This window comes from Bubalus kerabau, chromosome 11 (assembly GCF_029407905.1).
Source record: "Bubalus kerabau isolate K-KA32 ecotype Philippines breed swamp buffalo chromosome 11, PCC_UOA_SB_1v2, whole genome shotgun sequence".
Taxonomy (NCBI): Eukaryota; Metazoa; Chordata; class Mammalia; order Artiodactyla; family Bovidae; genus Bubalus; species Bubalus kerabau.
In genome coordinates, this window is record NC_073634.1 from 23,430,197 (window position 1) to 23,444,031 (window position 13,835).

Consider the following 13,835-nt stretch of genomic DNA (forward strand, 5'->3'; position numbering starts at 1 on the left):
TTAGGTAGCAGTTAAACCATGAGATCAGACAGAGATGGGTCTTTAAAATGATGTGCTAAGAGAAGACTGAGCAACAGGATAAAATAGGAACAGCATTCACACAAACACATGTATACCTTAAAAACACATGTATACTTCCCAGCTGGCACTAGTGGTAAGGAACCTGCCTGCCAATGCGGGAGACTTAAAAGACTCAAGTTCGATCCCTGGATCAGGAAAATTCCCTGAGAATCACTCCAGTACTCTTGCCTGGGAAATTCCATGAGCAGAGGAGCCTGGCGGGCTACAGTTCATAGGGTCGCACACAGCTGGACACTACTGAAGCGACTTAGCATGCACACACGTATCCAAAACAATCATACACATTTTTCTGGAACACATACAAACAAAAAAAATGCATATTAAACAGTACTGAGATGGAAAGGGAAAGAAACAAAAGTGGGCACCTAGGAATAAAAGCAGGATTAAACACTTTTTAAAGAAGCTGGAAGATTTTTCAGTCTGGTGTAAAGACTCTGAGCCCTGACCAGCAAGCCTCTCAGGAGCTGTTAGGTGTTGGGGGGGAATATTGCATAATTTGTATAATATCGTGTTATTTAGCATAATATATTTAATTAATTTAGCCTTTTTATCACTTAAAGGGATCTCAAGCAGTCCAAAACCAATTCCATTCGCTCCAGCCACACTCTTCAAAAGCAGGCTTCCTGTTAACACGCCTGTCTCATTCATGCCTCGGTTTTGCACACTTTCTCTGGCTGGAGAGTCTCGCTATCCTATTGAATCCTGTTCAATGTCTCTGAGAGCAGGAAAGGTTCTGATTGGTCATAAGAGCCAATGTGGAGTGTGGTGCACTCTTCCACTCCTATCAGGGAGAGTTCTCAAATCAGGCCACTTCACAGTCCAACCTATGGATGAACTTCAGGCAAAAATTCCTGACCACAGATTATGGGAAAGAAGTTTTAATATTACAAAACAAAATATGACCTCCCCCTTCCCCTTTTTAAAGTTTTCTTGCTTGCGGAAGCTTTCCTTAGAAGGGAGGATTGTTGTGAGTCTTCTTGGCACAGGATACTGTCAGTGTGGCATGTGGCTGAGACAAAGGAGGAGCAGTGCTGGTGAAAACCCAGGATCACAGGGACAGAAAAATGAACAGACTGGCTTGTGTGCCCAAACATGGGGGCGTTGGAAAGTGACAAGCCCGCCTGTTGAAAGACAGTGAGCTCTTGAGTCAGTTCATCTCCAGGGAACATCTGCAATCTGACACTTTTCAACATAGAATTTTGGCCCATGACATTACTGTCTCCCTCACACCATATTTTAGCTTCATTTTTTCTCCTTATTCTTGGCTCTGGTTGAAAAGTGTTACTGAAGACCACATAGCCTGTGTGTGAGTGAATCAAGGCTCAACAAACAAAGCTGCTATTTACCTACAGCTTGTGTCTACCTGTTTAAGCTAGATTGTTTTCCTCTGATCATTCCCATTAAAAATAACTGCTTCCAGGGGCTTCCCTAGTGGACCAGTGGTTATGAACCCACCTTCCAATGCAAGGGACGCTGGTTTGATCCCTGGTTGGGGAACTCAGACTCTATATGCTGCAGGGCAACTAAGCCGGTGTACCATGACAAGAGAAGCCAGCGCACCTCAACTAGAGAGAGCCCGTGCATCACTATGGAGACCCAGTGCAGCCAAAGAAAAAAACCCATTAAAAAGAATTGCTTCCAAATATTTTTGAATATATTAATTTCTTTTCTTTCTCTTTCCTTCTCTGAGAATTATAATAGATCAAAACTTGAGAGCAGAGAGTATGTGAGTCACTAAACCAAAATAAGGGTGAGGTAACAGCCAAAACTTCTGTAGCGCTTGTGCAGAAAAACTGACTTTGAAGTCATAGAAACAATCTCTATGAGTTTGCAAGAACCATGCCTGCTTTATGTCCAAAACTGTATTCATTTCCCACCCTGCATTCTAGTCGTATATTCTACCAGATTGATTAGGTGGAATACAACTCTGCTTGACATTGCTGCAAACACCTGACCCCAATTACAACTTCGTTAAAGACATTTTTTTCCTATGAAAATATTTATTTCACTTGTCTTGAACTTTTAGGACAATTTTCATGATCCTAGATTAATACATCTGGAAAACAAGCAAGTATTCTCTTAAACCAATTTCTAACCATATCTTTGGGCTGCTAAAGTGATGTTCTCAAGTCAAAGGCTCAATGACATTGTGTGCAATTATACCTCATAATTACTTTTCCTGATTTCACAATAATGGGAGTTAAAGTCTGAAAGAAATAAGGGGCCTTGGCATTGTATGACCCTGCCATCTGTGAGGGTGGGGTAGGGAAAGCCTGGAGAACCCCAGCAGGACCCTGGGAAGTCAAATCTTTACCAGGTAAAAAAGTTGGCAGAAAAATATTTCCACATAGTATATTACAGAAACTCTCATCTGTTCCATTTTATTGGACAATAATTGCACGTATTAAATAAGGCACATGTCCCTTACAAAATGAATGAATGAATGTTTATCATCTAAATTAAAAACAAAAGTTTTCATGACAAAAGAAAACAAAATGAATGAATGAAATACTCAAGGAAAAAGACCGGTAAGCTGTTAAAGGGGAAAAACGTCCTATATTTTTTAGATGAAGCAGAAATACAAGGTCAGAGTCTTAAAATCTCAATCTATTCAACCTCTCAAAATCAGAAATTAATTCCTACTTTGCCAGGTGTTTGCCATTAAAATTTAACTGCCGAGTTGGTTCTTATAAATTCAAAATTTTTATCATATATGTAGGATTTGAAAAAATAAAACAAGTGAATATTGTAACAAAATAGAAACAGACTGATAGATACAGAGAACAAACTAGTGGTTACCAGTGGGAAGTGGGAAAGGGGTCCAAAATAGGGGTTGGGGATTGAGGTACAAATTACTGTGTATAAAATAAATAACCTACAAGGATATATTGTACAACACAGGGAATATAGCTATTATTTTGTAATAACTTAAAATGGAGCAGAATCTATAAAAACATTGAATCTATGAACTATGCTATATTCCTGAAACTTATATAATATTGTAAATCGACTGTATTTCAACTAAAAAATAGAGACAGAACAAGAATTTGGTAGAGAACTGGATGTTGAAAACCTATTAAAAAGAAAAAGGCAAGCTGCCTAAAATGTAAAAAGGACAAAGAAAATATTTACAATGCAATATTTTAAGTCAAGCACTTATAAATAGTAGTTAAAATGAATAAACACATTAGATTGCATTTGCTACAACATAAAGAAAAACTTCCTGACAAGATTATGAAAGTGATTTTTATTATTTTGACAGTGGTGTCCTATTATAGGTAATTACAGATACAGAATTTTTAAAATTTGGTATATCAAACAAATGCTATGTCCCCACCAATCTATTTCCTTACAACCAAGTATTATAGTTGCTGTGTACAGATGGAAAGCATACATGATAAAATATAAAAGCAAGAAAAGGTTAAATAAGAGGTTATCCTTGAATTACAAACATCTACTAAAGTATACCTTTGTATTATACGGTTGTGTCAAGGCTAAAAAGCATACAAATCCATACATAATGCTATGCAACTATTTGATCTAATATAGATCTAACATGAAAGTGTTAAGGCAGGAATAGCATTTCACAGGTAAAGGCTAAGTTCTGAGACATGAAAGCTTTTAGATAATCCATAAAACAAACCTGAGACGTCTTCCTCTTGTTTAGGAAAAAAAAAGAAAAGCAATTTTCTTACTGAGTCAAAGCTTTAATATATCAGTGAAGCATTTAATAAACAATATATTTAACTACTGCAATAAACTGGAGTAGATGTTCTGACTAAAATGGTGACCACCAAATACATTCTTTCTCTGGCAGAAATAAAATTAGATTTTCTGATTGAGCCTGTAACCTGATTGCGGCAGCCCTCCAATTTGGTTATTTTTATTTGTCTGTTTTTGGTTTTGCTTTCCTTCCTTGAACTGGGTTACAAACATATTAAATAAACCAGGAAATCTCCCAGCACTCACCTCACTGTCTTCTTCGTAAACCCAGCTCTCTCATCACTGAAAGCGCCAGAAGAATTGAGCCTACGTACATAGAAACAGATTACAGAGCATCTGGATCTGGTTGACTTAATGAGGCATCCAGATTGGTACACGATTACTTTTGCTGCCACAAGTCTCTCAGAGTAAGTAGGCTAGGGCAGCCCCAAATTACAGTCTCAGCCCTGTTCAGGGCACAGGGAAGGGTAGATAACAATGTTTTGGAATAGCCAGTGCCAAAAAAATTGAAACGTATTGGGTAAGCCTGATTTCTACTGTTGACTTTGGGGCCTTTAAAAATACTGGCACAGATTTTTTCATATTCAAGAGGTACATCTGTGAGATTTTATTAATTAAAATTGTATAAAATGTTTATTAATAAGAATTCCACATTATAATAGTGCTGCTATGCTGCGGATTTTTAAAAATCTGTCTGGGATTCAACACTAGCCCATGAAACACTTTTTTTCCCTAAATATTCATACTACAAATTAATTAATTCTGAATGAGTGGGAGAATGTTTAGCCATCTTTATTTCTTTTCATATTTTTCACTCCTTTCTCTTACCCCTGCACTGCCCCTCCCAACACACACCACAATCATACACTCTTTTATAATTTTGATACAAGATTCCAAAAAGCTTAATGAAATGTAACAAGCAGTAAGCTTTTAGGACACTTCACAACTTCCTTTGTACATTTATGAGCAATGAAAGTTAAAACTCCAAACTTCACTTTGTACTTTTGCGACCTTCCATCACTTTTTGAAAAAAGGTTTTCAAGTTATTTGCATAAACTGAACATATATATTTTGTTCAAGCTTTAGGTCTTCACAGTTACCAAAGTGACAGCCTGCTTAAGATCAATAGGCCGTCTTAAATAGCACAGCCGATCTGATTGGCACCACTGAAATCCAATGCAATCCTCAAAACAACCTCCCAAGACTAATTCTGACTTTCCAAAACACAAACACCGCTGCTATCTAAAAAATTATTTAAAAGGAAAACTAGGTCCATTATATTGGGACTTCCCCACCATGTTATTTAATAAAGAACATCAAGATATTTTGTGGCATTTTTCACTGTTCACCAGGCAGACACAGATTCAGTCTCCATGCCTTCCACAGGCTAATAGCCAGATTTCCAGTAACTTCCTGGAACTCAACAATCAGAATGGCTTTAAAACTAAATTAAAATTTTAAGCACAACAAGAGTTTAGAAGTATAACATATGAACTAAATCAGTTTGGAAAAGATATTCTGTACTGCGAATATAAGTTTAATAAACATGCTGTAAAGTGATAAGGAACACATCTTTCGGATCCAATTTTAAGATTTTTCAATTCAAATTTCCAATGAGAGAAGAGACTTTGCTTCAACTTGGTTTTCATGATGTCAAAAACAGGTAGTTGATTTACTCAAGCTCATACTATGTATTTGAATTAAAATTGGTTAAATTGGTTGTACTTTTCTATCTGCTGTGACATTATAAAAGACATTGTTCAACCTTTCCTTGACCAAAATAACTAATACCATTTAGTGATAAAATAACTAATACATATTGGTACTGAATAATTATGTAATATATATATACATCTTGAACACTATTTGGTGATTGTTTTTTTAACCTATGAGATTTATTGAAGTCAGTATGTTATAATCACAAAACTTAAAGTTTAGCTGAGCTGATAAATTTTTTTTCTTCGTAATTGAAATTCTGTACTTTAGTAACCAAACAAGGTATGTCTTCAGCTTGGAATTTTTTACGATTTAACAATTTATAGTTTAAAATTCATGAAATCTCTGAACCCCACTAAATCAACTACAGTTGATTTCCTTCTGAGCAAATAACTTTATGACTCATCCCATAAAGTAAGAGGAAGCACATCAGTGGGCAAAAAAGATAAATCCACCCATAGATATTAGAGCCTAACTAAGCTATTTTATTGAAAACGTGAGAAGAGAATTTCTGGTCTTTATTTTTTCCCTTATTATCCCAGATCACATCCAATCTTACACTGAAATTATTCATCTTTGCATATTCTATTCAACAATATTTCCTAAAACTGCTTAATACAATTTTCTATAGAGCATACAGAACATAACCTTGGATCCTACCAAGCAAGGCATGGTTACTGAAATGCCTCTTTATTAAGTAGTTCTGTGTACATGTGTGTTTTAACTCCAAAGAAAGCTCCCTCAAGAAATTATTATTGGCAACATTCAATATATGTAAAAAAATTCTTTGGGCCCTTTAGCTCTTTCACTCAAAACATCTCCTGGAGCCCCTACACAGCCCAGGGCTCATGAGGTACTATTCTGAAGACACGTGTGCAAAGCACATCATCTGTGGGTCAGATGGTTTATGCTCATTTTAGAGACTAATTGAGAAAGTGGCACAGAGGAGCTAGGGGGGATAAACTGTAATTTTACTCCCATCTCCTGACTTGCATACTTATAAAATTTCTGCTTGCCTCTGGCTTCTCACTGGCACTCTTTATCTGCTTGTAACTTTTGGACAGCACTATCAAGGAGCTCCATAGATTCTCTGAGAGTCACATTGATTTTAAATGACTTGGGTTTAATGGTCAGGCCATAATTAAAATCCATTTTCAAAGGCTCGTCTGGATTGGCCTTGAAATTGCACTGGTGAGCAAGGATGGAGATGAAGAGAAACAGCTGCATCTTAGAAATCTCTTCCCCGATGCACCGCCTTTTGCCCACAGAAAAAATCATCACGCTGCCCGTTAAGTCCTTGTTGATGAGGCCATCCTTGTCCAAGAATCGGGTTGGGTCAAAGTCCTCTGGGTTCGACCACTTCACCGGATCATGATTCACGGACCACTGGTTAACAAACACCACCGTGTCCTTGGGGATGTGGTAGCCCAAGACGGAAGCGTTAGCCGTAGTGGCGTGCGGAATGGTGAGGGGCACAAAGCTGGAGAAGCGCATGGCTTCATAAAGAAAGGCCATGACGTAGGGCAAGCGGGGCTGGTCCTCCAGGGTGGGCAGCCGGTGCCTACCCACCACTTGATCCAGTTCTGCCTGTACCCGCGCCTGCACTTCCGAATACCTGTTTGGTGTTAAGGGCAGAGAGAGAAAGTCAGTGAGGAACACTGATCCTTCTTTCATCTAGAAAGCCCATTACAATTTATTTTTATACCACCCTTCTTTAAACTGGCTATCTGAATCAGTAATTGAATTAACATTTCCAGAAAAAAAAAATCCAAAACAGTTTCCTAATTTATCACTTATTACAAGATGGAGTATAACAGTTATATTTCCTATAATAAGTCTCACACAGCTCTAACTCTCTTCCCCATCATAAGTCAAAAAAGGGTCTAAGTTTTCTCAGCCTGAAAAAGCACGACAAGGGTAAGGATGACTTCTCTCCACTGGATACAGTAGAAAGTGCCGGGGACATACAATACATTTTAGGAACTCATGAAAACTCATTTCTTTTAAAATCAGAAGAATAAAAGCTTTTAGGCCAATGATAATGTTTTATAATTTTAACATGCTAATCTTTATACCAATATAGTCATAAAGTTTAATTTAAAAAAATTTTATGGAGTAAGGTGTCCTCAAAGGCAAAAGCACTTGGGGCCCACAAAAATTAAAATGTAACCCTGAAAGTGAATTCTTTTTTTCTTCATCTCCCTAGACAATTCCAGAGAACACAATGTTCTCATTTTATACAAAGATCATTGGTATCCTGATAGATAAAGGTACATATCTTCTAACTTTAAAAGCAAATCCCTAATGTTCATGAGATTATGGTACAGACTGTAACATTTATTCACTGTTGCCGATAAAACTAGTACAATCCTACTGGAAAACAAAATCTTATTACAAAGCAAGATTTATAAGGGTAATTTCTCCCCACTCTTTTAAAAGCCAGTGATCCATGTCTGGAAATTTATTTTCAGGAAATAGCAGGTATAAAAAAAGTAACCATAATAGCTAAAATTTTAAATACAGCTGAAACATTAAAATATAGCAGAAACATTAAAATAGCTCACTCTTTAAAGAAATGTTTAGACAAACATGAGAAATGATTGTATATAATGATCTGTTACTATGGCAAAATATTATATAGCCATAAAAATTACTAAAATTATGTAGTAAAAAATTACTAAAATAAAGTTTAAAAGACAGGGAAATGGCCACTATAGTAAGTGGAAATGTCAGAAGTAAAAAAATGTGTGATTATTGCAACTTTGAAAAAAAATTTGTGTGCCTGTGATGACATTATGGGTGATTTTTCAGAGATTTGCAAACTTTTTTCATCAAGGGCCAGATAGTAAATATTTTAGGCTTTGTGGATCAAGCCCTCTTACCTCCCAGCTTGTGCTATAGGGTGGAAGCATCTACAGACAATATATAAATGAATGGGCATAGCTGCATTTCCATAAGTTACATAAAAAATAGGAAATGCAATTTGCCAACCCCATCATATTGTCTTTTCATTAAAAAACTTTTCATCAGCTATAGTGAATTGAAAGTGACCCCCAAATTGTTTTATTCCCTTTTGCTGCCCAATTGGAGTACACGGAAAACGATTTACAATTCGGTTTCTGGTGAAAAAAAGACAGGCAGTTTCAAAAGATAACACGCTTATCTGGGGAAGCAAAGGATTTATTGATCCCATTTTGGAATTGTCTTCTTCCTGATCTATTATTGACTCTCATTATGCGATTTCTGCCCCTCCTCCATATGTGTTTCCATGATATTAATACTGAAAAGTGATTTTAAATATACACCCCCCCCCAAATTGTGAAAGCAGTATCTAAGGAAATACAGGATTCTGATGCAGTGGATTCTAACAAAAGAAGGTTTTTTTACTTTCCAGCTTCCCCTACCTGTACGCCAGATTACATAACCAGGATTTCTGGTCTCTCAAAACAATCAAGACTTGCCTTGAATGAGACATTTGCCCCTGGGGTAAGGATGCCAGATAAAATACCAGCCGCCCATGTAAATCAACGGCTCGTCTTTTAATATAACTATGACCTATGTAAAATTTATGTTATATTTGCTTAATCTGGGGATACCGGAGACATGTTTAATTCGTGCGTGTACAAATTTAGCAGAGGTCCGCGGCTGAGGATCAACTAACCCAGCCGAGCCCAAGGATACGAGAGGTTAGCAGGTGCCTCCCAGATACTCAGCTTCCCTTTCTATAACAGATGCAGCTCAGCGTTCGCTGAAGTTACGGCTTCTCCTATTCTTTACACGACACCTCTACGCCTAGAGCGGCGGTTTTATACGCCTAGAGCCGCGGTGTTATACGCCCAGCACAACCCGCTGGTTTCTGGTCGCGTTCCTAAAACTTTGATTATCGGTCCTTGAGGCTCCGCCGCCGAATACTAGCTATGTCGCGATACAAAGCCTTGAAGGGCGGTTGGCTTTTGGCTCCGAGGCCAGACGGCCTCCAGTCAGCGCTGAAGACCAGCCGAGCCGATTAGGCGTGCTTACTTAACATATTTTTTACTACGCTGCCCTTTCCTTTCGAACGTTTCCAATTTTGCTTCTCCGTGCCAATGTGGGAGATCGGGGGATGATCTTGGGCACTTAATCTTGCTATTCCAAGTGGTTTCACACAAATTTATCCCCTCTCGGAGCGCTGAGCTCCAAGATCAGCGATGCCGAGCGGTCCCGGCGCGGTTGGGCGGAGCGTGCAGAACGCATCCCGGCCAGCACGGTGCCTTCCAGAGACGCGCTTTCTGGACTCGGTCTCAGCTTTGGCAGGTGGGGACCTGCAGCGAAACCCCAAACCCTCCTTGAGCGCTAGTCGCGACCTCAGCATATTCTAATTCCACTCCACCTTTTACAGTGGGAGGGAGGAAGGCCGACCCAAGCCTCCTGGAGGCTTTACCTGGTGAAGAGAACGAGCAGCCACTGCAGCGCGGTGGAGAGAGTATCCTGGCTGGCGCCGAAGATGTCTGTGACCGTGGCCGGCACGTAGTCTACGTCCAGGCGCGGGCCACCATCGCCAGAGTCAGCCCCCGCAGAGTGGATGAAAGCGTCCATCATGTCGCGGGGGGCGGCTCCGGGCCGGAGGCTTTCGCGGTGCCTCAGGAACTTGTCTAGGACGAAGTCGCTGAAGTTGCGATTGAGCTGCTCGAATTCACGGAAGGCAGTGCGCACGGGGTTAGGGAAGCGCTTCAGCCAGGGCAGCACGTCCACCAGGCTGCCCGCGCCCACAGTGCGCCCAAACTCCTCGTTGTGGCTGAGCAGTTCGAGGAACTCAGCGTCGTCGTGGCTGTAGCGGCAGCCGAAGCACACAGCGCTCATGACGTTGGCCACGGCCACCAGGGTCAGCGGCCGCGGGTCTAGGAAGGTGCCGCCCGCGCTGCGGCGCACCAGCAGCTCTACCAACTCCCGCACCTCGCCTACCACGTGGCCCTCGAGGACCCGGCGGCCGTGCGGCTGGCGAGTGGAGAAGGCTCGCATCGTGCTGTGCGCCGCGCGCCGCTGCGCCTTCCAGCTCTCCGAGTACTGGCCGAAAGCCAGGCTGCGGCCATCGGACACCACGCGGAAAGAGGCGAAGGGCGGCCGGTCGGCGAAGGCCGCGCTCTGGTGCACCAGCGCCTGGCGGATGGCGCGCTCGCCGTTCAGCACCACCACCCGGCAGCTGCCGAGATGGATCTGGAAGACGTCGCCGTAGCGCCGCGCCAGGCGTGCGAACAAGAGGTGCGGCGCCGAGCCCATTGATGCCGCATTTCCGATCAGCGGCCAAGCAAAGGGACCGGGGGGCGCGGAGCCCGGCTGCCGCCGCCGCTGCCTCAACAGCCACTGGCCCACGTGCACTGCGGCCAGCACCGAGAGCAGCAGAAGGAGCATGGTCTGCTGGGCCGACAGAAGGGTCGGCGACAGATGATCGTCCGGGCTGAGGCCAGTGGCCATGCTGGGGAGAGAAGGGCGAAGGCGTGGCACTCAGGTAGGCAGAGAAAGAAGAGGGAGCCCCAAGCTCCTACCCACCTGCCTCAGGCTACCGTGCACTGTTGGAGAGGCAGGAGGTAGCGCGTAGGTCAGATCAGGGCTAGCTCACTCAAGAAGCAGTTGAACACGCCTTTTGCCATCCCAAACCCATTCCCCCAAAGCGAGGGGAAGGGTCGTGTTTCCGCCTCTCTATGACCCGATTCCCCCAACCCCGCCCCAGCCGCGTAACGGTTCCTGCAATTCAAGGACAACACAGCGGGCATCAAGGTGTGGCGCTCAGTTCCCTCTAAATGCCTACCACCCCGGCCCCTGCGACCCCCGCCACTTCTGATGTGCGGGAACCCACGCATCACAAGAGGCCGCAGGAAGGCGGCTCAGCTGACACACTGACCTGCGAGGAGGCGCGGTTTCCAGCAGCGCCAGACGGCCGGCTGGGAGAACGGACTGGGGCCCTTGTGGGGTTCAAGACCGCAATCTCAATGTCTCCAGAAAATCGGAAGCCGACCCTGGACACCTGTTGCCAGCTCTGGGAACTTCAGCGCCCACTCTGGAGTTTCTAGGGGTCGTCAGAGCCGGGGGCGCTCGGTCTGGGATAGGGACGCAGAAAGGAGTTTTCTTTGCCGAGCCTCGCTGCACCTGAGCCTCGGCAAAGTCAGGGTTTTCTCACCGCGTGAGAGTTGCGATTGAGGGTCGATGAATGGAGTCAACTGCCAGCCCTCACGCCCCCCGCAAGGCTCTGACAGCTGGCGTCGCAGAGGCGTGGTCGGTTTGCACAGTCACTCTGGAGAGTAAAGCGCGCCATCCCGCCTCTTTTTTAAGGTCTGTGAGTGGGGAGGAGGCAACCGGACCTGGCAGGGGCGGGGCTTGCAGAGGGAAGGCGGGGCGCCCCGGAACAGGCCTCTCGGACTACAAGTGGGGTCACCGCGCGCTGGTGGTCACGCGAGGCAGTCCCTGCGCACCACTACGGCCTTGGAGCAGTAGCTGGTGGCTTTCCTGGAAGCGGCGGCGAGAACTTGGCGTTTCCCCCAAATTACCCTTCCTCACAGCCACTCCCGATCGAGGCCGCAGTTTCTCTGGACACGCGCTCGGGACACCACCTGAGCACCACTCCTGCGCTTTCGGTGGGAGCGCGCTCCACGCCCCGAGCGCACAACCTCTCTACCCTCTCCGTGGCATGGGCTTCTTTCCCCGAGAGAAAATCGCTCGAGATCCTCGGGCGCCCTAACCGGGAAAGGAAACCTGTCAGCTTGGAAAAGAAAACTCGGTTGTGGTGAAGGTTTGCCTTACTGCATCCCGAGTTGCTTTATTTGTATTTTATTTTAACGTTCTCGCAAGCATATCGACCCATCAGGTCAGGCCCTTTGGCGCGCAAAGTTCTCCTTCCACCTTGGGCGGCGAGATCAAGAAGCCCTGAAGGACACAGCTCCCCCGCCCGGGACCCCGACTTCCTTGGCATACAAAGGCCAGCGCTGGCGCGTCGCAGCTGCCTGGTTTCCCGCGTAGAAACTTCTCCAGGTGGCGCCGCCCACTGGAGAACGCGGAGCAAAGCTGGCCGCGTCGGAGACCGGGGGCGCCCGGCGGAGAGCCGAGCTGGGACGAACCCTGCGGAGAGCAGGGGAGGGAGGGCGCTCTGAAGATTCCCGGAGGAGTGGAGGGGGTGGGGCGGGGGGGGGGGCGGTGAGAAGGAGGAGGCCAATCTCCGAGAGCCTGCGAACTTTATTGGGTTGAAAAGTTTCTTCTGCTGTCGCCTCCCCCTTGCGTGCGGAGCTGTGCCTTGCGTGCGCTGCTTCTGGAAAGTCGGCTCTAGTCATATCCCTCGGCGCTTCTCACGGCACCTGACACGCCGAGGCGGCGGCGGGGGCGGCGGCCAAGGGCGGGATGCCGACCGCCACCACCCTCCGCGGCGCACGCACAACCGCGCCCTCCCGGGCCATCGCTCTAAGGCCGGGTCTGGGCGCGCGCGCGCGCGCTCTGAACGGGACTCTTCTGCCCAAGTGGAAGCCCCAAGGCGCAGCACCCTTTCCTGCCGGCTGGTACAAAGTATTTTAAAGACCCTGGAGGAAAAAAGATCTTTTCCGAAAGGTTGGGGAAAGGGCGAGCCCGGGGGATGAATGGTAGTTATTCAGGTAGGAAGTGTGCTTCCGAGCCTCGGGGGTTATCAAGAATAAGTAAAGAAGTTGGGCGCTTACCAAGTACCAGCCATGTGCTTTGAGGTTTACCGGCGCGGCCAATCTCTACTGTTTGCCAGTTTACAGATGAGGAAACGGGTTCAGAAAGGTTATATGATTTACCCAAGTTCACACGCATACATTTACAATCATACGATATAACCTTAAATGATTTCTTTTTCCAAGTAAATGATTGAAATACTTCCCTGGGCAAAGTGAGGTTGTTCTCTACTCCCTCACTCTACCTTTTATTAGCTAATAAGAGGTGGACCTAGGATTTGAACACACGAAGTTGCACTCCAGCTCCATCATACTCGTTTATGCTGAAGAAAAGCCTCAGATAAAAGGCACAAATGCATTCTTTCCTGCCTGCCTAAAAAAAAAAAAAAAAAAATCAGCTGGAAGAATTTTTTAAAATAATTTCTGGGGTTTTTGGCGGGGGTGGGGCAGGGAGATTTGTTTTAGAGAATTGAATCTTGAGGATTCTAAAGAAATAATATGCTCATCTTTTGCAGGTAAATTGGTTTTGAATGAAGGAGGCCTGTGGACTGTGCTTCATAGCTGACTTTGAAATAACTGGTTAAATTCTAAAGAAAAATAAACTTCTTAAGAGTTTGACTTTTTGAAAGGTTGAAACCAACATTAAAATATCTTATTTGA

General features: G+C 44.3%; 1 protein-coding gene across 1 annotated transcript; it reads right to left on the reverse strand.

Moving 5' to 3' along the window:
- Positions 1–3,317: 3,317 nt before the first annotated feature.
- LOC129622928 (cytochrome P450 1B1) lies at positions 3,318–11,867 on the reverse strand. The gene is made up of 3 exons (XM_055539837.1): positions 11,399–11,867; positions 9,941–10,972; positions 3,318–7,135 (listed from the first exon to the last, which is right to left on the reverse strand). Exons 2-3 carry the CDS (start codon positions 10,969–10,971, stop codon positions 6,547–6,549), a joined length of 1,620 nt encoding a protein of 539 aa, XP_055395812.1. The 5' UTR covers position 10,972; positions 11,399–11,867; the 3' UTR covers positions 3,318–6,546.
- Positions 11,868–13,835: the final 1,968 nt, after the last annotated feature.